Source organism: Odocoileus virginianus, chromosome 12 (genome assembly GCF_023699985.2).
Source record: "Odocoileus virginianus isolate 20LAN1187 ecotype Illinois chromosome 12, Ovbor_1.2, whole genome shotgun sequence".
In the NCBI taxonomy this organism is placed as follows: domain Eukaryota; kingdom Metazoa; phylum Chordata; class Mammalia; order Artiodactyla; family Cervidae; genus Odocoileus; species Odocoileus virginianus.
The window spans coordinates 28065240-28091366 of record NC_069685.1 but is presented as its reverse complement, the minus strand read 5'-3'; the positions used below and the strand labels follow the sequence as shown (position 1 = coordinate 28091366).

Genomic DNA, 26127 nt, shown 5'->3' with positions numbered 1-26127 from the left:
AGAGCACCTAGTGTACCATAATGCTTTGAGCAGAAGTGAAATCAAAAAAGTTTTTACCAGGACTTCCCTGGTTAAGACTGAACTTTTCTACTGCAGGGGTGCAGGTTCCATCCCTGGTTGAGGAACTAAGATGCCACGTGCTGCAAGATGCTGCCAAAAAATAAATAATTAAATAATTTTTAAAAAACACATTAAAGTTTAGACCTAATTTACATTTCTTTCCTTTTGAAATCCTTGCAGTCTATACTGTCAATGACAAGTCCATTTTTATTCAAAGTGTATATTTCCTTGTGTTGCTTTTTCATATGTCCAAATTTAGCCAATAACTGAACTGGAAAGGAAGGAATTTACTTACACATATTTTTATAATTTGCTGTGCTCTGAAGAATACATGGAGACCTAGAGGTGATAATTCTAATTTCTTGCACATATTACTAGTCCCTTGAATCTTTAGAACAAATGAGAAATTTAACCATGTATTAAATAAAACACATAGCATATTTCTGAGATGGTAGCACCCTGCATCTTTCAAGGTTGTCTTGGAGCAGGATAATGCTGAGGCCTTTTGTCATCCTCGCCTTTCTTTCCATGGGAAAGTGTGTCGATGTTTCTCTAATGAGCAGGTTTCAGTCTGTTGACAGCCCTGTATCAACATTGTCATTAGGAGAGGCTTTTTATTCTTACTGAACAGAGTGGAAGCTGCTGCAAATGCATGCTACTAACAAGTGCTTTAAGACGCAGCTAATTAAGTTGGTTAGGAACTGTGGTGCTTGCCAGGTCTTGAATAGTGAGGCTTTGTGGGCTGGTTGCTGCAGAGATTGGAGCAGAGACTTTCTCAAATGACCTTTGTATTCTGGTATTACTTATTTTACAATTAAATGTCATAGGGTCATTTTGTTTTCATATGAGTTACATATTTAATAACAGCTTGTTTTCTTCAAGTTATAAGATTTGGACTTTAAAAAAAAATAATCAAAGACTATGTGGTTATTTGTTTAAAGTGGTGTTTGTTGTTTGGCTAAATACAGTAAATTTGTATGTCAGTTAAGGTTCAAATTTATTAAATGGACATAACAGAAGATCTTAATGGGTGTTTGACTTAATTTCTAGAGATAAAATGTTTTGTGATTACTTTTACACTAGAAATACTACCAGAAGTTCAGGTTATTAAGCAGGCTGTATTTAGCCCACATCTTCCATAGCAGTTTGCATATATTAAATCTGCTTGGTAAGTATAAAAAAACAGATGTGTCCAGCTTGTTATTATTTATATTTTATCCTAATATGAAAGTTGCTAAGACATGGACTCCAAGCCACATAATTGTATTTTTAAAGAGAGGTGAAAGCAAAGTGTAGAACACTCTTTAGAAGAGAGAACCAAAGAAAAGATACAGCATTTTAAAAGTTTGGGTTTCAATCATGGTTATATTAATATTTAAGGGTATTGCCATTGAATATCATAAGTGGAAAGTACTCTGAATTCTCTATGGTTTCTATCTAGAAATTTTTATTTTGCTTGCTTTTAATTTGTAGAGAAAAATAGCATTTTGTTTTAAGTAACAGCAAAAAAGTGAGGTACAGATTGAGCCATCCCTTCATGGAAAAGTACTAACAATGCACATCCTGGTTTTGAAATTTATTTAATTTTATGAAAGTATTTGTTTCCTGGGAATATACTCCTCTTGAAAACAGAAAACTATTAAGCATTTTGTGAATAATCCTATGGATTTAGTATTTTCCATAATTTAAAATGTCCCTTTAAAGGTTGAATTCAGATTAATTTATGACAGGCAAATGCTTTTAAATTGAAACAGAAGATTTTATAGTATCATTAATACTTCTTTCTTATCTGCATGACTTTAATTTTGTATTCTCACTTTGTAAGTTTAATAACAGCCTTGTGTTTAAATAAAAATTTTATGGTTTTAGCAAAGATGAAGCTTATCTTTTAAAAGTCAGTAATGAAAGTAATTAAATTTAAAGACTCCTTAAAGTTTCATTTAGTGTTTGTGTGCGTATGTAACCATAGGAGACAAGAATATCTATATAATGAAATATAAATGTTAGTATTTAAATTTATTGTAAAGGAGATTAATATTTGAAGCATTGCTGGTAATTGGTTTAACTATTCCAACTAGTCAGTATTCTACTCAGCCTATATATCAAGACCAATTTTGATAGTCTCTAACTTATTTTAAATGTATATATTAAATTCTAGTTAATGTGTTAAAATTCCAGGCATACTTTTCTCCTTATGTTTGCATAAAACTCCCACTGAAGCTGAAAGGAGTCATTTTTGTTTGTTTTTTCCTTAATTCAAAGTCTATACTTGGCATGAAAAAAATTATGGTTGGAAAATTTCAGAGGGATTGACATTGCTGTTTCTTTTCATTTAATAGCAGGAAATCCTTTATCATTATCCAGTTTCTGAGGCATCTCAAAAACTCCGGAGTGTGAGAGGGATATTTCTCACACTCTGTGACATGTTGGAAAATGTAACTGGGACACAAGTTACGAGGTAATAATTGACTGTTATTTAGCTTTAATTCTTTTTCTTTCAAGTTCTTTACCTTGGTTCTGACAAAACACCAATGCAGGTATCTGTTATACAAATATGTTTGTATCTATAATGGAAATATTTATATGACAGGTGTGGTATCTATGGATAATTTCTTCCTCACATAGGTTGTTTTTACTACTCACCTATTGAAAATTAGATTCTCAGTACAGCTGTAGATCTGGGTGTTTGGGCACACTTTACATAACAAAGTTAGACTAATGACCTGCATTTTAGAATTTTTCATAAAAGTGGTCTCTATTAAGCATGGCATTATGATGAATCTTGGCTTTTTTGTGATTGTATCTTGATTATTAACTTGCTTGACAATAGCTTTGTGTTTGGTAAGGATGACTGAATACAAATTTTTCATGTAGTTCAAAATGTTTTGTTCTTAAAACAATGATAGAAAAATACACAATACACATACACTTTAGAAAGAGTATTCAGAAGGTGATATCATGATAATATTTCCTGACTTTGAAATTTTATAGTTAACTTGTGGGAAGAGGGGGTTCAAAGTTTTTGAGATTTTTTTTTTTTTTTTTTGCTTTTTTTCATAAAATAGATCTACAGATTATAAACTATTTTTCTTAATTTTTCAACAGTTTGGACTTTACCAAAAAAAGTTTATCTCAAATTTTATGAGCCCTTCAATACTGATAGAATATCAAGTTGGATTTTCTAGGCTTTAACTTTTCTTTTCCCACCTTCTGATTAAAATGACACCTTTAGGATTTTATGTTTTATTGAAGTATATTGTTGGTTTACAATGTGTTAATTTCCCATGTACAGCACAGTGTACACACACACACACACACACACACACACATCCTTTTTAGATTCTTTTCCCTTTGTAATAGGTAATTGTAAAGTATTGAGTATAGTTTCCTGTGCTATACAGTAGGTCTTTGTCTAGGATCTTAATAGATAGGATCTGCAAGATAACAGGAAGAATTTTTTGTTTTTCTAAATGAAAGTGATATTTAACTCTGGGACTTTTAATATAGTGTATGTAGGAAAGATTAGTTCATTACAGAATGCTAGTAACTGAGGCTCCATTTAGTATATATTCACAGTCATAAACCTGGAGGAGGACCCGGCAACCCACTCCAGTATTCTTGCCTGGAGAATCCCCATGGAGCCTGGTGGGCTGCAGTCCATGGGGTCGCAAGGAGTTGGACGCAACTGAGTGATAAGGCACAGCACACACATTCATAAAAGCATGACATAGGCATTTAAAATTTTTTATAATAGTTTTATTGAGATATAGTTCATTCACCATCCAATTCACCCACTTAAAGTATACAATTGGATGGTTTTTGATATTTGAAGATAACGTGAAACCATCACCAGAGTCAGTTTGAGAACATTTTTATTATCTGAAAGAAGAACTCTACCTTTCAGATATTCATTCACCTACTCACCCCCAAACCTTAAGCACCCACTAATCTACTTTTTGCCTCTATAGATTTCCCTATTCTGGACATTTTGTAAGAAAGAAATTGAAATATGTCGTTATTTGTGACTAGCTTCCTTCTCCTAACATGTTTTTATGGTGCAGACCTCATTTCTAATCTTTTTAGTAAGAAGATGTGTTTTAAGTTTCTCCATGTGGATTTTATTTTCCTCTAAAGTACAGATATTTTAGATCTTTGATATTCAGATCTTCATATTTAGATTTTTGTTAGATAAGATATGGATTAGACATGTGGATGCAGCTTCCCTGGTGGCTCAGTGGTAAAGAATCTGCCTGCCAATGCAGGAGATGCAGGTTCAGTCCCTGGGTCAGGAAGATCCCTTGGAAAAGGAAATGACAACCCATTCCAGTATTTTTACCTGGGAAATCCTATAGACAGAGGAGCCTGGCAGGCTGCAGTCCATGGGTTTGCAAGAGTTGGACATGACTTAGCAACTAAACCATCATCAGATGTGGAAAACAGTAAATATATATAGGAAAAACTTTTTTGAAAGAGTATGAAGATTATTATTATTTCATGGATTCCTTAGCAACATGTGTCTTTTTGTTGCATACAGTTTTAAAACTATAGTAAAATTATATTTGTCTAAAAGTACATGCAATTTTTAAACTTTATTAAGGCAAAACTAACATCCTTTTTAAAACCTCACATGCTCATCTACTGTAGTAAAGAAAGTACACTGTGTCCTGAGACTCAATAGATAAAAGACTGATGGGCATATTTTAATTTCAAAGAAAACACCTTTTCACCACCTACGCACACTGTAAGATTGAATCATATTATCTGTTTCCATAGTTTATTATTGTATCTCTCTTTAGAACACATTGTTTTCCAAATTAATTAAAATATAATTGAAGTATAGTAAATGGCATATATGTAAACTGTATAATTTGATCACTTTTGACATTGGTATAGACCCTGAAACCATCACCATCATGAATATATCTTATCACTCCAAATGTTTCCTTGAGAATACATTTAAATCTGACAACATTTTGGTTACTTATTTATGTGTCCCATACTAAGTGATTATGTTTTGAGGCTGGGATGATATCTTACTTCTTTGTAATCTCTTTTAGTAAATTAGGTTCATAAATAGATAATCAGTAAAGATTTGTTAACACACTGAGATAGAAGCTTTCTTCTTAAAAAATGTGTATATAGTCAATTAATGTTAATAAGAGTTTCAATAGCTTTTTGCTATAAGAGTCTACTTTTGTTTGACCAAGTTTTTGTGAGCTTTTTGAAGTATGTATTTTAGAATATGTTTATGTTGTACAATTCCTTGCCTTTTCTGTGTGGCAATTAGGTATATGCCAAAAAATTTGCTTATTAAGCATGCGGTTCTTAAATCATACCATATGTAATCTTTTCTAAATGACTGTTTATAATTTTATGCCACTTAAAGATATTCTTAATTTCATTTTGACTCTTTTTTTCTTAGCTCATCCCTTTTTTTAAATGGAAAACAAATTCATATAGCTTATTGGAAAGAATCTGACAAGCTGTTGTTAATTGGCCTGCCTGCCGAGGAGTAAGTTGGGATTTTTGTTTACCTTAAATTCATTTCTAAAATACTGCTGATAAAGTCTGTTTCATTAAAGTGATGACATTTTTGTCAAAAGGTCAGTTAGGAAGTTTTACAATGGAAAGGTTTGCTGCACTGGTTTAATGGCTGCCTGTGTTCATTTGGCATGAAGAGTGCAGAAAGGTACCAGGACAGCCCGCCTGGATTAATCAGTAAGGCTGTCAGTACATTTTCCTCTAAGATGTGACCAGACGTGGCTGAGATCAGCTTGTCCTCTGCTCAGACTTTTGACAGTATCATGGTTTGGATTTTGCATGTTTACAGTTTTTGTTCTTTTTCCTGTTGGCTATTTTGGAGAAGTAAAGGTCAGCAGAAAGATGTTTTGCCTTGATGTTGAATATCTTTGACCAAATAATGAATATTTAACTTTAAAGTGATTTCTTTAATGTTATGTCTTATCATGGTCCTCTTCTTAACTTTTTTGGAAGTATTTTGAAATATATCTTATTTTAATAGTTGGCTAAGAGTGGACTGACATTTATCTATATATGTGTTAGAATTGAATTACTAAATCCAGCCCACACTCAAGGGCAAGAGTATCAAACAGTGTGTGAACTTGTTTTAACACCACAAACAGGAACTCCATCGGAGTCTGCAATGAAAAATATTAAAATGATTGTGTTTTAAAAGGGTCTTTAATTTTGGACAGAAAGAGAATCAAAAATGTTCACATGATGGGATAGTGGTACTATTACATGATGGTTCTCTTTAATCAGCTAATGTGCATTTTTCAGGCTTCCCAGGTGGTACTAGTGGTTAAGAACCCATCTGCCAATGCAGGAGACATAATAGACACAAGTTCAGTCCCTAGGTCAGGAAGATCCCTTGGAGGAGGGCATGGCAACCCACTCTAGTATTCTTGCCTAGAGAATCCCATCAATAGAGGAGCCCAGCAGGCTACACTCCATAGAATCACGAAGAGTCAGACACGACTGAAGTGACTTAGTCGTTGCTTAGAAAAATGCATGTGCATTTTTCTGTCTAAAAAAGGACTATAATGAACCCTGCGAGGAGACTGCCCTATGCCATGGGTTGTGTAATGAAAAATTGAGTTGTTTTCACAGTATGGGTTTATACAAATTGGAGAATATCCAGAATAAGATGCTTTACAGTGTGGTGGCAGGTAAAAGGCGGCGTAGTGCCTTTAGACTTTTGTAGTAGCCCAAAAGGCAAAAGAAAAGATACAGTTGATAACAGTTAATACAGTGGTAAGATAAGGTAGTGTGTGCAGTTAGAAAGCAAAGAGGAAGGCCCAGCTAAAGAAGTGGGCAGAGGCTGCTCCCCCACATTCTGATGTCACCATGTGATGCCACCAGTCACATTTAGGCAGCTAGAGACAGTGTTCACAGGTTTTGCCCTGAAGCCAAAAAAAGGACTGTCACTGCTGAGCTCGATCAAGGTTTTGCTCTAGACATTTTCTCAATCTTTATTAGTGCAGTGGAGGTGGGGAGGGGGCCTTTCCTAAATTCTTATGTCATTTCCTTCCTAGAGAACTTGGCTGGTTAAGTTAGAATGGATTGGAAGGTCCTCCTCCTTCTCTAACCTGAGCTTCAAGTCAGGAATAGTCCCAGCCACCTCTTCACCCAGCTGTCTTACTGCTCATGTCAACCACTCTGTAGCAGACTCTTTTTCCTTGTTTCATCTTGTTTCACATGACTGTGAAAGGTAGTTATTATTGTTCTCGTTTGTTCTGATTGGGAAATAGAGTATTGAGCGATCATGCCCAAGTGCCTCCTCAGTGTCGGTTTGTACATCTCTGTATCTGCAACATCGTGCATGTGGTTTGTAATTGAACTGGCATCCCCGGGATTTTTTTCCCTTGTCTGTCTTAATGCCACAGTCTGTATGTTTCTTTCTTCATCACTATACCTTTTACAGTCAGGATGAGAAAAGCATTGCCCCGCAGAGGACAGAGTGGGGCATATACTCCAGTAGTAACGTGTTTTCTCAGTGGGGAGATCACCTTACTGTGGTGGCTGCAGTCAACAGTGAGGACATAACCAGGAAGACAGTGAGAGGTAGTAGAGAGTAACCTCGGAGCCCACCAGTAGGTTCTACTCCCTGGGTTTCCTGGCAGAAGTTACTTCTTAAACCTCAGTTTACCCATTGGTGTAACGGGGGTAGTAAGACCTGCTTTGTAAAATTCCTGCAAGGCTTCAATGTGAAAGTGTTAAGTCCCATTTCTTTCCTTTCTCTTTCATTAAGGGGTGTCATTTTGTCACAAAAGTTAGAGGTTCAGTTGAGATTTTAGTATTACTGGGAAATGTCAAGAATTCACATTTCTTTCTATGTGCCCAGATATTGCACTAACTTATATGTATTACTTTTATTTAATCCTCAAAATGAACCTTCTGAGAAGGTTTAGTGATTATGGTCCCATTTTACACATAAAGGAGATTAAATCCATTAAATCCTAAGAGGATTAAGTAATGTAGATGGTGATATAAAAGTTTGTACTTGACTCATGTTAGAATCCCAAATCTAGATGTCAGAATTTTTGGTTCTACAGGAAACAACCATTTTACACAGCTGTACTCATAGTTAACATACATACTTTTCATATTTTTCATATATATATAATGTAAAGATCTGCTTCTTTTGTTATGAAATCAGTTGTCTATGTTATAAATGAACAGATGTTATTTTGTTTTTTTTTTTAAGAGTACCTCTTCCTCAGCTAAGGAATATGATAGAAGATGTTGCCCAAACCTTAAAATTTATGTATGGTTCTTTAGATAGGTGAGTACTTCTTTGAATTGAATCTCACATTTTAAGTATATGATTCTAAATTATTTTTTGTGCTTAATAGTGTTCCTTGGTTAAGTTATTTGTTGTTGTTATTGTTTACCTTATTTTCTCATCCTTCATGTCTGGCTTTTATTTTACAGCTCTAGGCAGGTTTTCATTTGATCCAGTGCTTTTTCTTTTTTTGATCTCATAAGTTTTGTGAAATAGTGATGTAAGCACAATTACATTGTGATTTGATATATTTTTGTAGAGGCAAATGTAAGCATTTCTTCAGAACAGATACAGAAAAGAGTAAGAAGATTTCAAATAAGTTTTTTTTGTGTTTTCTTCTGATTAAAAGACCATTGTCAAATTACTCTCCTAAAATGTGATATTTTTCCTTATTTTTTTTTAGTAAAAAAATGTGCTATTAAAATAAATAAAAGACATAGTGGAAAAGGTAATTGACTATTTATTTTCATGTATATTCTTCCATATATTGAGTTGGCCAAAATGTTCATTTGGTTTTTTTCCACAAGATGTTACAAAGAAACCTGAATGAACTTTCTGACCAACCCAATATTGTCTATATAACATGAATATACACATTTTTTTTTTAACATGTGAGCTCACACTGCATATTTTTCTGCTTCTTGCTTTTTTAACCTTGCAGTATATGCTACATCTTTCTTGATCTGAAGGAGGAAATTTGAGGTAGTCATTTAACATTTGAACATGTAAAATTATGAGTGGGAAATAGATTTTTTTTTTTCTCTTTGGAGGATTTTTGTAATTCCCAGTACTTCAGAGGGCTAAAATGGTACCTTTAATTCAAAGCCTTAAGATTATATCAATATAAAAATTCCAAAGACAGTTTATACACTTTTCCAAACCATAGTAGTATCAGCTTTGTTGTCACTGTTCTCAGAGCTGCCTAAAGGAATTTTCTGTGATGATGTCATCTGTAGAAATTGTCTAATTTGCAGTATTTTCCTCCAGGAGCCTCTTAGGAGACACCTTCCTCTCAAATCCAATTACGTATTAGCATTTTCCAAATGTGTGAACTATAAAAGGCTGGGCATTCATATATAGTGCTTTTATCTTTTACTAGTAAGAAAAATGTTAACCAGTGACAGTAAGGACTCTTAAGGTCGTTATAAACTACCTCCTTAAATTTATACTAGATGAGCAAATATTGCTGAATCTCTATTTTCAAAAACTAGAGATGATCAAAGATTAAATTCCTGTAATGAATTCTGTATATGAAGATAAAACAATTGGAGTTGTTCTATAAATTCCAATGAAGTAGGTTGAGGGCAGATGGACTCTTGATTTCTCTGAATTTCATTTTGATATTTAGCTTCCATTGATTTGGAAGCAACTCCAAGCTGACAGCAAATTTAAGCAGTTTTTTTCTTATCCAAGTTAGAATTTGAAAGGCAAACTAAAATAATAAATTTCAAGACCCACTGAGTTCTTGAAACCAAGAAGCAGTATGGATCCACCATATTAACAGTCATTTTGCTATAATTTTTTAATCACTTTTTTCTGATTATGAAAGATTTTAAAGGCCTATTGTGAAAAATTATGAAATGACTAAAAAGTCCAAAACTTAAATTATCATTTGTAAGTTGTGAGCTGGTTAGTCCTCTGTAAGTGACAGAAAACTGATTATACCTTAACAAAGTTTAGTGTTGTGATCAAATTAAAGATGTTTCCTTCATCATTCCCAGCCAATCCATCAACAAATCCTGATCAACCTGTCTCCAAAACAAATCTCAAATCCATCCATTTCTCTCCATCTTCACTATTACCCTGTCCCAACTACTGCTGTGGCTCATTCCTACAGTAACGTCCTGATTTCCTTGCCTCCATCCTTGCCTCTTTAATTTCCAAAGTCAGAATGATCTTTCTACATTATTATGTGGCTCCCACATATCCTTCTGATTTCAGATCTCAATCCACACCACCCTTCTGTACTGTTCTGCAGGCATCCTGGTCAAGCCTGTTCACACCCTGCCTTTTATACTCTTCCATCTCACTAGACCCTCTTGACCTCAGGACCTCAGCTTAAATGCCCTGTTCCTTCTCAGAGATCCTTCCCTAACCATTTGATTTAAAATAGCCAGCCAGTCACCTCACCCATTCAGACAGCCCTGTTCTCTGCTTAGTCCTTTGTACAAGTTCATGTTTTTACATTTTGATCATTTATCATCATTCTCCAGTAGAATGTGAGCTCCATGGGAGTAGAGACTTTGTCTTTTGTCTTGATATTTTTATTGCTGTACCTCCATCCATGAGAATAGTGCCTGAAACACAGTAGGCACTCAAGTAATTAGTTGAATGAATCAGTGAATATTATTCTGATATATTAATGGTGTGTGTGTGTGTGTGTGTGTATCAGTTATTGTGTTATCCAGTAGTCTATACCACTGAATGGTTGTCAGTAATGCTATACTACTTTTAAATCATTGAAACTAAGGTGTGTTGTGTTTTTTTTTAAGTTTTTAAATAGCTGTGCCTTCATTAGCAAAGAGGGGAGGAAATAACTTAGACTAATCATGTGTTTACTGTATACCAGTAAGAAATAGCATAATGAGTACTTATTGTATACTAGGTACTTTTCATGAGAGTTAGTTAGATTGTATTATCCCTGTTTTTAGAGTTGAGAACAAAAGTTCAGAGAAAGGTTAGATGATTTTCCTGAGAGATCTACCTAGTGAAAAGCACTGATAGGATTTAGTCAGATCTGTTCTAGAAGCTCAGAATCTTTTTGTTATCCTATGTTGACTGAAAGATATTGGGAGTTGTAAATGGTTGAGAAATAATTAAAAGTGAAAGCAACTTACATTTTTTGCTAAAAGGGTACTTCACCCCATTCTGTTCTAGATATACCACTTGTGTTAGCTCTGTGGTTTTCCCATAGTACCATCTGCCCAGTGCATTTGAGAATAAAGTTTTAGGGTAAAAAATATTGACAGGGTGATTTTCTTAACACACTCTATCAGTTACCTTATGGCTATGTAATTCTCATTAAGGGAGGAGTAAGGAAGAGAACCTATGTAGTTGGGCAAGATCCAGTCCCTTTAGGCTTGTACAAGCAATGACCGCCATTTGCATGTGTTGTTCTAACATTACAGCTCTTTTTTTTCAGTGCCTTTTGCCAGGTTGAGAATGTTCCTCGTTTGGATCATTTTTTCAGCTTGTTTTTCCAAAGAGCACTTCAGCCCAGTAAACTACATTCAAGTGCCAGTCCCAGCACACAGCAGTATGATGCTTCCAGTGCAGTACTTTTAGACAATCTCCCTGGAGTTCGGTGGCTCATACTTCCCCAGGAAATTAAGGTACTCTTAGGTGTCATAAATAAGAATCAGAGCCAGTTGCCTTATAGTTCTTTATTTTCTTTTTTTTTCTTCTCCATAGGCTTTTTGTTATTTTCAGGATTGTGGGTAAGAGTTAAAAGGGCAACTAGTTGATATGGCAGGAGGTCCAGTGCAGTGGACTTTTTCTTTTTGAATAAAAATTAGTTCTCTCATCTTACTTTAACATTCAAGCTTTGTTCAAACTTGGAATACTTTTTGGAAATCATAATATATGTGTGTCTTACTTTTTAATTCTGTGGTTTTGATTTTATAATGCAGGGTCATTGAGTTAGGTGGATGAAATGATTGCTTAACAAATATTCTTAACTGAAATACAAACTCCATGAATAATACCAAAATTTTTGTTTACATGAGCATCTGTAATTAGCCTTAGCATTGTCCCATAGATAGCTCACCCAAAGGTAAGGTTCATGAGGGTTATCAATGTGATTTTAGTCATTTCTAGATCCAGAATAACTTTACTGATTGAAATGACTGAATGATTGAAGACTCATTTCAGACATATTCATAAACAACAGTATATTTAGCCACAGCATTTGTAACAGTATTAATGAGGCACCACGCCATAGCAGTTCCTTGTCCATGAAGAAACTCAAGCTATGTTGTAGTAAAACCCCAATTCAAAATTGTGCTCTTCATGGAATTCTACAATATATGATCAAATAAGTATGCCTTTTGACAGTTTAGTGATAATTTAAATTGATATATCAGTCTCTTTACTCAGCTTTCTCATCTGTAAAATGGGAACAATAATAGTATCTACTTCATAAAGAAGTTATAATACATAAAATTCTTAGAGTCATGCCTGGCACATTGTTGTAATTATAGTTGTGAAAGTAGTATTATATATTGTATAACTGGAGGGAGTTGAGGGGTTAGAGCATGTTTAAAGGAAACTTTACCTTCTGGTATTCTTTTTTTTGTCCTTGCCTCTGTCAACTGCCTCCTGCTGCATTTTTTTATCTGAGGCCAATGATTATCATTTTCCTAAATCATTTCCATACTGAAAAGTATGGAATATATAATTCTACTCCCCTCAATAAGAAATTGTAAGTGTTCAAAAGAGAGAGTTTAATTAGATAACTTTACATTTAATATAGAAAGACCCTGGTTCCAAAGTCTGCCTCATGTCCATTCTGGGGTCTTTTTTCTTCTGAAAGACACAGGACATTTTGTTAGTCAGAGGTGCCATCACCTTTTTTCTAGAGTAGGAAATGGCAAGCCACTCCAGTGTTCTTTTCTGGAAAATTCCATAGACAGAGGAGCCTGGTGGGCTGTGGTCCATGGAGTCGCAAAGAGTCAGACAGCACTGAGCAGTTAATCACGTACAGCATCATCTCATGAATTTTGCCCAAGTTCTTTCCCCTAAGACTCTCTTCACTTAAAGAAATGTTTTCTCCACAGAATATATAGTCTCTTCTGTGAGAGTAGAGATATAAGACTAAATGTTTTTAGGGGCAGTGTCTTTAGACTTTGGATATATTAAGATTAAATATTTTCCTTCTAAGAAGTTTAAGACATTTAAAAATACAGCCTATTTTAGTCTTATAAATTCCATGTGAAGGCTTCTTCCTGTTTTCAGATTTCTCTTTTATTGACATTATTCCCCTTAGCTTAGCATATATTTGATTAAAAGGACTATATACTTTTAAAAAATTTACTAATTTTTAATTGAAGGATAATTGCTTCACAGTATTGCGTTGGCTTCCGCCGCGCATCAACATGAATCAGCCATAGGCATACATATGTCTCCTCCCTTGACCCTCCCTCCCACCTCCCACCCTGTATACTTTATTTTTATCAGCCTAAGAGAATATCACACTGAGAAGTCACTGTGTGAACTGATGTATATTCTGTAATCTTTTGACTCAAATCATACCTGTTGCTTTATCTCACCAGAGCTTTGGTTGTACTTGTACTTTCTGAGTCTGACATTTCTATATGGAGGTCAGCCTTTACTGTGCCGAGTACTCAGAGGTGTGCTATGCTCTGGGAATCCAAAACAGTCCTTTGGATGCTCACAGTGTAGTTGGGTAGGTGGAACTTCTACATGGGAAACAGTGAGGGTATAGCTGAGATGTTTTTACATTTTGTAGTCTAGTTAAGAGAATTAAGAATAATATTTTTGGAAAGAGATAGATATGCTCTGATAAAGTGATCTGAAAGTCTCTGATGAATGTAAAGTTTGAAATACATGGTAATCCTTGAAGTTTTTGTTTTTGTTTTATCAGCAGACTCAAAGAACTCATATGCTTTGCTTTTCCCTTTGAGATTTCTTACTGTGATTAAAAATAGTAGGATTTATTGACTATATGGAAAACAGTAAGAAATTTTGTGCCTTGAGAAATCTAGTTAAAAACATATAGGTGTGTGAGGTAATTTATACCTGATAACTTGTAGATGGGAATAATTGCTTTTAAGTCGGAGAAAAATATACTTGTTCTGAATTTAGTATATGATGAGGTTGCACTTCAGTTTTCTTTCCTTATTTTGTATGTCAGACTTTAAAAAAAATTTTTTTTCCCTAAGATACACTGGAATAATTAAGAGAAAAGATATTTTACTTCTTCTCTTAAGGAGTATGAAGAAGCAATTATAGTAATTGCTATAAAGTTCAGTAGCAGGAATAGCAACCTGTTTAACATTTCTGTGATCAGAAATCTTAAGTAGGTAATTTTCTTTTTGTCCTATAGTTTTTCACAACAGAAACTACAGCCACAAAAAGGAGAACATGAAGTATTTGCTAGATGCAGAAAAATGTAGGTCACAAATGAGTAATAAGTCACACCGTGTGAAAAGCATTGAGAGGCATGACTAATGTTTCCAAAGCTTCTGTCATCTCAGTAAGACACAGTTTGTGAAACAGTCCTGCAGAGAGTGCCCTTGGCCTTTTAAAAAAACAAAAAACAGGATTATTTTTCACAAATACCATATATGCTACAAATTTAACTATCAATAGTTTCCAGTTTATATATATGCATTACAGACTAAACCTCAGATTAAATATATTGTGCTTTAAAATTTTGAATGCTTCAGGGAAGAACAAATACATGAAAGAGTTCCAGCATCTTCCATAGGAACAGAAGCTAAATCCTAAGTAAGAGATTTTTCTAATAACTCTGTAGGGTGGTTAAACTGTGCCAGGTTCCAGGGGAACACTTGCTTTCATGATTTAATCCATGAATAAAGATTAACAGTCTTTTTATACAAAAGAGTTTAAAGGCAAGAGACAGGGAAGAATGTTGATATTTTCCAAGATCCAACTGTTGAGAAATATATAGAAAATAGAAAAATAGACAATTCATAATAGATTGGCTATATCAAGATTGATTTTCCTCTTAAGATTTTTAATAGGTTAAAAGCTTTTCTGACAAAACTGTAATGCAGCTTTGTAACTTCATAAATTAGTTTGAACTGAATAGAGAGTGAAGCCCATTTTGCAGTATGAAGATGTAAGGGAAAAATACCTGTATGTTAAAATACACTAATTTTATTTTTGTAATTGCAAAGCTTAAAAGTAAAATGTTCCATTTTGGGACATTCCTTAAATAACACAAAGGAGAGAGAGGTATTTATTTACTTCTTCAAGTGATTACTGGAGGAGGAAATGGCAACCCACTCCATGATTCTTGCCTGGAGAATCCCATGGACAGAGGAGCCTGGTGGCTACAGTCCACGGGGTCGCAAAGAGTCGTACACGATGGAAGCAACTTGGCATGCACAAGTAATTAAGCACTTTTATATGGCCAGTACTAAAAAGTAAGTAATAAAAATTAAATGTTTGTGTTACTGGTTTTTTTTTTTTTTCATATAGTTGGAATTAGACACGGCATTGAGTGACTTGGAGGCCGCAGATTTTGCAGAACTGGTAAGAGAAGCAGTGGATTTTAGGAAAAGTTCATTGTTTATTTCTTACTTTGTAAATCAGTCATTATTATAAGTATTTTCCAAGGGGGCATGTAATAATCATTATATGCAGTATCATTTATAACTGGGCTTTGAAAGAAAGACCATACATGTTATATTGATTGGTAGTTATGGTTTTTAATCATTTAAAATATATATATATTTCCTAGCTCTGTCTAGTGAAATATATTTCCTAGCTCTGTTCCACCAAAGCATTACTAGCACCCAGGCCATTGTGTATAAATAATGTGGTTCAATTAAGGCAACTAAGACTCCTATGAGAAATGGCTGAATCCAGATTTAGGGCTGAAAATGTACAAGATAAGCCTGGCAACATCTTGTTATATCAGACATCCAGGAAGCTTTCAAAATTTACTAGATTTAATTTAAGGTTCAAGTAATTAGGAAACAACTTGAAGAGGCTCCCACTTGAGCATCTGTAAGGATAATAACTGCATTGGATTGAAACACATCAGATATATCTAAGTCTAAGTCTAACAGTTCATAATGGTACTAAAGAAAAAAGAAAGTTATTGGTCAGCTTTGGAGAATCCTAAGGAACCCATCTGTTACTGTGAAACAGTAATTAGGGAGAAAGAATCTAACATTGATTTCCTTTCCTGTCTAAACCATATCTCAAGGTTACCAAATAGAGATGAGGGGAGTTTCTCTTTACAGTCAGTCAGTTCAGTCGCTCAGTCATGTCTGCCTCTTTGCAACCCCATGGACTGCAGCACGCCAGGCTTCCCTGTCCCATCAGCAACTCCCAGAGCTTGCTAAGACTCATGTCCGTTGAGTCGGTGATGCCATCCAACCATCTCATCCTCTGTCATCCCCTTCTCCTCCTGCCTTCAATCTTTCCCAGCATCAGGGTCTTTTCCAATGAGTCAGTTCTTCGAATCAGGTGGCCAAAGTATTGGCACTTCAGCTTCAGCATCAGTCCTTCCAATGAATAGTTAGGATTGATTTCCTTTAGGATGGACTGGTTTGATCTCCATGCAGTTCAAGGGACTCTCAAGAGTCTTCTCCAACACCACAGTTCCAAAGCATCAATTCTTCGGCACTCAGTTTTCTTTATGGTCCAACTCTCACATCCATAAATGACTACTGGAAAAAACCATAGCTTGGACTAGATGGACCTTCATTGGCAAAGTAATGTCTCTGCTTTTTACTGTGCTGTCTAAGTTTGTCATAGCTTTTCTTCCAAGGAGCAAATAAATGTCTTAATTTCATGACTGCTTAATTTCATCACCATCTACAGTGATTTTGGAGCCCAAGAAAATAAAGACTGTCACTGTTTCCATTGTTTCCCCATCTATTTGCCATGAAGTGATGGGACTGGGTGCCATGATCTTAGTTTTCTGAATGTTGAGTTTTAAGCCAACTTTTTCACTCTCCTCTTGCACTTTCATCAAGAGGCTTTTTAGTCTTCTTCACTTTTTGCCATAAGTGTGGTGTCATCTGCATATCTGAGGTTATTGATTTCTCCTGGCAATCTTGATTCCAGCTTGTGCTTCATCCAGGCCTGCATTTTGCATGATGTACTGTGCATATAAGTTAAATAAGCAGGGTGACACTATACAGTCTTGAGGTATTCCTTTCCTGATTTGGAACCAGTCTGTAGTTCCATGTCCAGTCCTAACTGTTGCTTCTTGACCTGCATACAGATTTCTCAGGAGGCAGGTAAGGTGGTCAGGTATTCCCATCTTTTTAAGAATTTTCCACAGTTTGTGGTGATCCACAGAGCCAAAGGCTCTGTGGCATTGACTATTGGCATAGTCAATAAAGCAGAAGTAGATGTTTTTCTGGAACTCTCTTGCTTTTTCTATGATCCAAAGGATGTTGACAATTTGATCTCTGATTTCTCTGCCTTTTCTAAATCCAGCTTAAACATCTGGAAGTTCTCTTTATGGAATTGGTCTATCTAACATATCAAGCAAGAATGACAGAATTGGAATGTCATTTTTCAGTGAGTTAAAGGATCTAAGCAGTGATTGGCAGCAGTTAACATCACAAAAAGAAAGTCAGCCAGACAGTATATGGTTCCTGTTGGAAGCACACAAACCACCTATGAAATATACTCGATCATACCTCAAGGTCTAACTACCAATTTGTAGAAAATACAGGGGAAGAGGGGCATATTAGACGACCCCATTTGGAGAAGGGGGATTGCTGTCAGCAAAATTCAGACTAGGAAACACAACAGGATGGTTTCTTCAGCAAGTAGATTAGAAGATGGGGTGTGGGGTAGTAGGGGCATGGGGGGTGGCACGCAGTCAGGAGAAATTGAGAGAATCTATCAGTTACAAGAGACTCCAGAAACACCAACCAATGTCAGTATATGGATCTTACTTGGATTCTGATTCAAACAAACAAAATATTTTAAAATGTGTATGAGTCGATCAAGAACACGTAAACACAGATAACTGGATATTAGGTGGGAATAATTCTTTAGATGTGGTAATGATATTCTGGGTATGTATTTTTTTTTTAAGTCCTTCTGTTTCAGAGATACATTCTAAAGTAGTTACAGATGAAATGATACAACATCTGGAATTGATTTGGAAATAATTCATCAGGGAGAGGGAAGAAGGAGAGAGATGAAACAAGATTAGCCATGTACTGGTCTTTGTTGAAGCTTGGGTAGTGATGGGTACCTAGGAGCTAATATATTATTCTGTTTTTGTATGTGCTAAAATTTTCAGTAATGAAAGTTTCTTAAAAGTAAATGGGACGTTAGGAAGTAGAAGCAGGGAGGCTGGGTCATTCTTTAGCAGACTGCTGGTGAAAGTAGAGGGAGGTGGTTCACTTGAAAGGGAGGCTTAGTCTTAGCTAAGATCCAGAGCAAATGGAAGGGTATTTTGTTTGTAAAAAGAGTGGAAATTTAAGCAAGGAGAACTGTTCACAGGTCGTACATTTTTTCACCAATGGAGAAAAAAAAAATTAACTAGATACTAATCATTAGGAGCAGTTTAGATCCAAAGTATTAAAATATGTAGGTTTTCAGAACCTAGATTTGTAGGTTTAATTAAAACTCTAACACTTGTGTTCATAGAACATCATTTTAGTGAACAGTTGAACTAACTGGTTAGAAAAAGATCTGTTGGGATTCCTTGTCTACAATATCAAGACACAATACACAAAAGTTGATAAATTGATAATGTAAAATGATACAATTGTTTGGAAAAGAGTTTGGAAATTTCTTAATAACCTAAACATCTGTACTGTGGACATCACCAGATGGTCAATACCAAAATTAGACTGATTATATTCTTTGAAGCCAAAGATGGAGAAGCTCTATACAGTCAGAAAAAACAAGACTGGGAGCTGATTGTAGCTCAGATCATGAACTCCTTATTGCCAAATTTAAACTTAAATTGAAGAAAGTAGGGAAAACCACTACACCATTCAGGTATGACCTAAATCAAATCCCTTACGATTACACAGTGGAAGTGACAAATAGATTCCAGGAATTAGATCTGATAAAGTGCCTGGAGAAGTATGGAGGGATGCTCATGACATTGTACAGGAGGCAGTGATCAAGACGATCCCCAAGAAAAAGAAATGCAAAAAGGCAAAATGGTTGTCTGAGGAGGCCTTACAAATAGCTGTGAAAAGAAGAGAAACAAAAGGCAAAGGAGAAAAGGAAAGATACACCCATTTGAATGCAGAGTTCCAAAGAACAGCAGGGAGAGATAAGAAAGCCTTCCTCAGTGATCAGTGCAAGAAATAGAGGAAAGCAGTAGATCTCTTCAAGAAAATTGGAGATACCAAGGGAACATTTCATGCAAAGATGGGCACAATGAAGGACAGAAATGGTAGGGACCTAACAGAAGCAGAAGATACTAAGAAGTGGTGGCAAGAATACACAGAAGAACTGTACAAAAAAGATCTTCATGACCCAGATAATCACAATGACATGATCACTCACCTAAAGCCAGACATCCTGGAATGCGAAGTCAAATGGGCCTTAGGAAGCATCACTATGAACTAAGCCAGTCGAGGTGATAGGATTCCAGTTGAGCTATTTCAAATCCTTAAAGATGATGCTGTGAAAGTGCTACACTCAATATGCCAGCAAATGTGGAAAATGCAGCAGTGGCCACAGGACTGGAAAAGGTCAGTTTTCATTCCAATCCCTAAGAAAGGCAATGCCAAAGAATGCTCAAATACTGCACAATTGTACTCATCTCACAGGCTAGCAAAGTAATGCTCAAAATTCTCCAAGCCAGGCTTTTAACAGTATGTGAACCATGAACTTCCAGATGTTCAATCTGGATTTAGAAAAGGCAGAGGAACCAGAGATCAAATTGCCAACATCCGTTGGATCATCAAAAAAGCAAGTTTCAGAAAAACATCTACTTCTGGTCTGTCGACTACACCAAAGCCTTTGACTGTGTGGATCATAACAAACTGTGGGAAATTCTTAAAGAGATGGGAATACCAGGCCACCTTACCTACCTCCTGAGAAATTTGTATGCAGGTCAAGAAGCAACAGTTAGAACTGGACATGGAACTACAGACTGGTTCCAAATCAGGAAAGGAATACCTCAAGACTGTATAGTGTCACCCTGCTTATTTAACTTATATGCACAGTACATCATGCAAAATGCAGGCCTGGATGAAGCACAAGCTGGAATCAAGATTGCCAGGAGAAATCAATAACCTCAGATATGCACATGACTGCACACTTATGGCAGAAAGCGAAAAACTAAAGAGCCTCTTGATGAAAGTGCAAGAGGAGAGTGAAAAAGTTGGCTTAAAACTCAACATTCAGAAAACTAAGATCATGGCACCCAGTCCCATCACTTCATGGCAAATGGATGGGGAAACAATGGAAACAGTTTACTTTGGGGGGCTCCAAAATCACTCTAGATGGTGACTGCAGCCATGAAATTAAAAGACACTTGCTCCTTGAAAGAAAAGTTATGACCAACCTAGACAGCTTATTAAAAAGCAGAGATATTTAAAAAAAAAAGGCAGAGACATTACTTTGCCAACGAAGGTCCGTTTAGTCCAAGCTATGGTTTTTTCCAGTAGTTGTTTATGGATTTGAGAGTTGAACCATAAAGAAAGCTGAGTGCCGAAGAATTGATGCTTTGGAACTGTGGTGTTGGAGAAGACTCTTGAAAGTCCCTTGGACAGCAAAGATATCTAACCAGTCCATCCTAAAGGAAATCAATCCTGACTATTCACTGGAAGGACTGATGCTGAAGCTGAAGTGCCAATACTTTGGCCACCTGATGCAAAGAACTGACTCATTGGAAAACACCCTGATGCTGGGAAAGACTGAAGATAGGAGAAGGAGATGACAGAGGATGAGATGGTTGGATGGCATCAACGACTCAATGGACATGAGTTTGAGTAAACTCTGGAAATTGGTGATGAACAGGGAGGCCTGGCGTGCTGCAGTCCATGGGTTGCAAAGAGTCAAGATACGACTGAGCAACTGAACTGAACTCAACCCAACTCATTGCTATCAAACTACCCAAGAAGAATAAATCTATGTTAATACAAAGACCTGTAAACAAATGTTCATATCAGCTTAATAATCAATGTCCATGAACAAATTGTGGTATATATATTTATATGCAATGGAATAATACTCAGCAAAAAATATTGGCAACTGTGTTGATGGAACTGTTCTATATCTTGATGTTGGTGGCACTTACACATCTGTACACATTTGTCAGAACTGGCAGAGTAATTCACAATTTTAATTTTACAAAAAGAGGGATCTATTCTAAACTTTTTGTGACATTAGATTTAAGATTTGTTCTTTTCTTTAGTGTTTTAAGATTATTATTAAGGTATAATTTATATTAAGTAAATTTTTCTGTGCCCTTTTACAGTCAGTCCCTTTCCCTACCCCAGTTCCTGTAACCACTGGTCTGTTTACTGTGTACATGGTTTTCCCATTTCTGGAATGTCACATAAGTTGAATCACATGGTAAATAATATTTCCCATCTGACTCTTTTTAATTAGGAAGTTTAAATATTTAGTTTTACAAATATTACATGAGTACATTCTTATGGGGAAATGCAAACAGTAAACATAAACCTAGCATTTTGCTTGACCACTCATACATCAAAATCAGCCCTATTCTCAGAGTTAACCATTGTTATCAGTTGGTGTATATTCTTGGTAACCTTGTATTTATGATCTTACACTGAAGTAATTTTGTCTGAAATGTTCACTGTAGATGATACTGTCATACTGCTAGTAGGAATATAAACTCATGCAACCTCTCAGGAAAACAATCTGGCAATATACATTAAAAATATATATCCTCTGGTATAGGAATTCAACCTCCAGGAACTAAGGAAAATATCAGGGATGTACCCAAAGATTTTCTTTCTAAGAATATTCTCCACAGCATTATTTATGCCCTGAAAAATTACTGGAAACAAAATACCACATTATGGAATCTGTTCAATAATATAGCCATTAAAATCATGTTTATAAAACTGTCTACTGACATGAAAAAATATTCAAGATCATTTTCTGTGGAAAAAGCAGGGTCCTAAACAACAACAGCAGAACCAAACAAAACCCCAAAAATACCAAAGGTTGGCAAGGATGTAGAAAAATTGAAAACCCTGTGCACTGTTCGTGGGAATGCAAAGCAGTGAAAATGTTATAAAAAAACAGCATGGTGGTCTCCACAAAAAAATAAAAAACAGAACTACCACATGACCCAGCAGTTCATATACTCAAAAGAATTGAGACATTTGCAAACCCACCTTCACAGCAGCATCAGTCACAACAGCCAAAAAGAGAAAGCAACCCACGTTCACCAACAGATGAACGAACAGACAGAAATCATGGAAAATACATGCTGTGAAACATGACTTAGCCCCCAAGAGGAAGTAAATTTTGACATATGCCTCAACAGGGATGAACCCAAAGGACACCACACTAGCACGTCACAAAGGCAAACCAAGCCCATCACAAGATAAAATAGTGCATGATTTCACCCATTGTTGTTTACTCACTCAGTCGTGTCCAGCTCTTTGTGACCCCATGGATTGTACCCCATCACACTCTGCTGTCCATGGGATTTCACAGGCAAGAATGTAGGAGATGCCTAAAGTAGTCAGTTTCATAAAAACAGAAAGTAGAAGAGTGGATGCCAGGGTCTGGGGGAAGGGAGGGGGATGGAGAGTCCTTGTTTGATAGATAATAAGTTTCAGCTTTGCAAGAGGAAAAAGTTCTGATTTGGTTGCGAATAGTGTGAATGTGCATAATGCTATTGAGCTGTACATTTAACAGTTATTAAGATAGTAAATTTTATGTATATTTCACCATGTGAAAATTTTTCATTAAAATTCTTTCTGAAAGTTTACCTACAGTGAAGCCAAAGAGCTTCCATACCCTCAAAAAGCTTCTGATAAACTTATTAACACCTCATTCTTAAATGTGAGGACAGTAAAGCATCACGGGAAATATCTTTGACATAAAAGCAGTCAAAACAAATGAAAAAGGATGGGTCTTACTTCTTTCACGTAGCATAATTTATTTGAGATTCATTCATTGTATCAGTAGTTCAGTTCTTTTTACTGCATACAGTAGTCCACTGTATGAAGTTATCACAGTGTTAATCCATCCCCCAGTTGAGGGATATTTAGATTATTTCCAGTGTTCCTTAGGTTTTGTTTTGTTGTTTTTTAATTATAAAAGTAGTGCATGCATACTGGGATAAAAATATGCTAGCATGATTACTAAAAAACACATGTCCTCCTTCCTCATCCCTCTCAACCAGTTCCATCCTCAGTTGTAACTGCTCTAACAGTTTGGATGTATTCTTCCATACTCTTTTCTGTACACATACATGAAAGTGAAAGTGTTAGTTGCTTAGTTGTGTCTGACTCTTTGCGATCCCATGCTAGGCTCTTCTCTCCGTGGAATTCTCCAGGCAGAATACTGGAGTGGGTTGCCATTCCCTTCTCTAGATGTTCCTGACCCAGGAATTGAACCTGGGTTTCCTGCATTGTGGGCAGATTTTTTACCATGTGAGCCACTGGGGAAGCCCATACATACCCCAGTACAAGCCGATACATACGTATATGCCAGGTGGCGCTAGTGGTGAAGAGCCTGCCTTCCAGTGCAGGAGACCTAAGAGATGTGGGTTCAGTCTCTGGGAGGGCATGGCATACGTACATCACACATATACATGGGCTTCTCTGGTGGTTCAGATGCTAAAGAATCCGCCTGCAATGCAGGAAACCCCGGTTCAGTCCTTGGGTTGGAAAGATCCCTGGGAGAAGGGAATGGCTACCCACTCCAGTGTTATTGCCGGAGAACTGTGTAGACAGAGGAACCTGGCTGGTTACAGTCTATGAATTGCACAGAATAGATGGACTGAGTGACTTAGCACACATGCATGCATATATATACACACATACATACACATATCATTAGGAGTGCTCTTTTTTATTAGAAATTCTAAACTTTTTATACAAAAGTCTTGATTGCCTTGTTCAAGTATTTCTGTAGAATTACTCAAAGGATATGTGTATTTAATTTTTTTTATATACTTTTAAACCCCAAATAGGTTGTACCAGTTTGTAGTTTCAAAAATAGTATATGGTAATATCAAACATTTTAGATGATGTCTAGTAGAAGCATTTGTCTTGGTAGATTTCTTTGAATCCCTCTTGGGATAACAAACATTATGTTCTACTCTTAGGTGTCTCTATTCAACAGTATTTTACAAGAATCAAAAATAAGGTTGTTTTCAGTCAAAAATAAATACATAGGCACCTTATACCTCAATACAAGGACCTGTGTCCAGCAAACTATATTCATTATCTTGCAATAACCTATAAAGGAAAAGAATCTGAAAAAGAATATGTGTGTGTGTGTGATTGTAACTGAACCACCATACTGTACATCTGAAACACTGTAAATCAACTGTGCTTCCATAATAAATAAATAAATACCAAAAAAGGGGAAACTTCAGTTACTAAGGAATGTAATTTCCATTTTAATTGTTGTAGCTTAACTAGGATATTTTTTAAATCATAAAATATACATATACATGTATAAATCCACTGTGGTTTTTCCCCTAGTCTGAGGATTACTATGACATGAGACGGCTATATACAATTTTGGGGTCTTCTCTATTTTACAAGGTAAGTTAAGCTTGACTTTTAAATGTTGTACTGTTATATGAACAAACCTAAATTTTCTCAAACTCTTACAAACATGAGAAATGCATTTCTCTCTTTTTCTCTGAATGTAGATACAATACAATTTGGATCTTAAAACAAGACTTACACCTAATATTTACAAATACATTAAATATTTCAGTTTCATTACATTTTAAAGCATTTAAAAATTTGTAAGAAAGAAACAGTACTCAAAGAATCAAGTGTATATGAGAAAAGAGCAATACTTTGTTGATTTCCTTTTCCTTTTGCAGTTGTGTATAATTTTCCCTTCAAAAAGTAACTGTATCTTATTGATAAATTTTCTAAAATTAGGTAGTTGCCTTCCAGGTAAAACAAGTTAAGTTTCAATTCAATTCAAAGTTTCAATTCATCAAATGAATTTAGGTATTTTAATTTTGTATATTTTTAAGCACAGAATTAAACATATCTAAAGAGAATCAGACAATACAGAACTATAAATGTGAAAGTCTCACCCCACCTCAACTCATACTTCTCTGCTTTTCATCTTCAGAATTCAGTTCTTTGTAATTCAAATTCTCAGATTAATGCTACTTAGAAGTGATCTTGCTTTATGCTAAAGTATTTATTACAGACCTAAGCTATTATACATACTTGATGAATAGTTGAAAGAAGACATTTTTGTTATTTCTTTATTCCACTTAAAACGGAAATATTTTAAACCACCTGAAGAAATACCTGTAAAACTCTTAAAAATACATTATAGGATTATTGCTTTATGTCACTAGTTGACTTTTATTTTCTGTGGTTCAATTCAAGGGGTATTTGATATGCAGTCATTTGCCTAAGGATGATCTTATTGATATTGCTGTATACTGTCGCCACTATTGCCTACTGCCTTTAGCAGCAAAACAGAGAATTGGTCAATTGGTAATATGGAGGGAAGTATTTCCTCGACATCACCTCCAACCTTCTGCAGACTCAAACACTGAAGTCTTTCAGGAACCTGAAGGGAGATATTTTTTGCTAATTGTTGGCTTGGTAAGTTTACCTTAGTTTCTTTCTTGGGTTTGTTTGTTTTTGCCATTTACTGATTGTCTAAATAAATACACAAAAATGATAATTTAAAATTATAAGCATGTCAAATACTGGTATTCAAATAAGTTACTCTCCTTTATTTCTTTTATTTTGTATCCATTTAATACTCATAGAGAAATAGTAATGAACCCCAATATAAGATTTTAGCAGGTTCTTACGATCTTTTGTTCCCATTTCTATAAAACCAGAGGTTTTACCTTCTAGTTTGTTTTGGGAAATAGAGAGACATGAAAAGAATACAGAATCACAAACAAT

At 35.5% G+C, this 26127-nt stretch overlaps 1 protein-coding gene across 2 annotated transcripts in view; it reads left to right on the top strand.

The window, feature by feature from the left end:
* The window catches only part of INTU (inturned planar cell polarity protein), a 97967-nt gene that overhangs the window by 42564 nt on the left and 29276 nt on the right, over positions 1 to 26127 (top strand). For both annotated transcript variants that reach the window (XM_020916676.2, XM_020916668.2), the window contains exons 5-11: positions 2400 to 2518; positions 5483 to 5572; positions 8288 to 8365; positions 11508 to 11697; positions 15551 to 15604; positions 24715 to 24777; positions 25594 to 25815. In XM_020916676.2, the coding sequence (XP_020772335.2) occupies positions 2400 to 2518; positions 5483 to 5572; positions 8288 to 8365; positions 11508 to 11697; positions 15551 to 15604; positions 24715 to 24777; positions 25594 to 25815 (816 nt within the window). The remainder of the gene's footprint in view (positions 1 to 2399; positions 2519 to 5482; positions 5573 to 8287; positions 8366 to 11507; positions 11698 to 15550; positions 15605 to 24714; positions 24778 to 25593; positions 25816 to 26127) is intronic.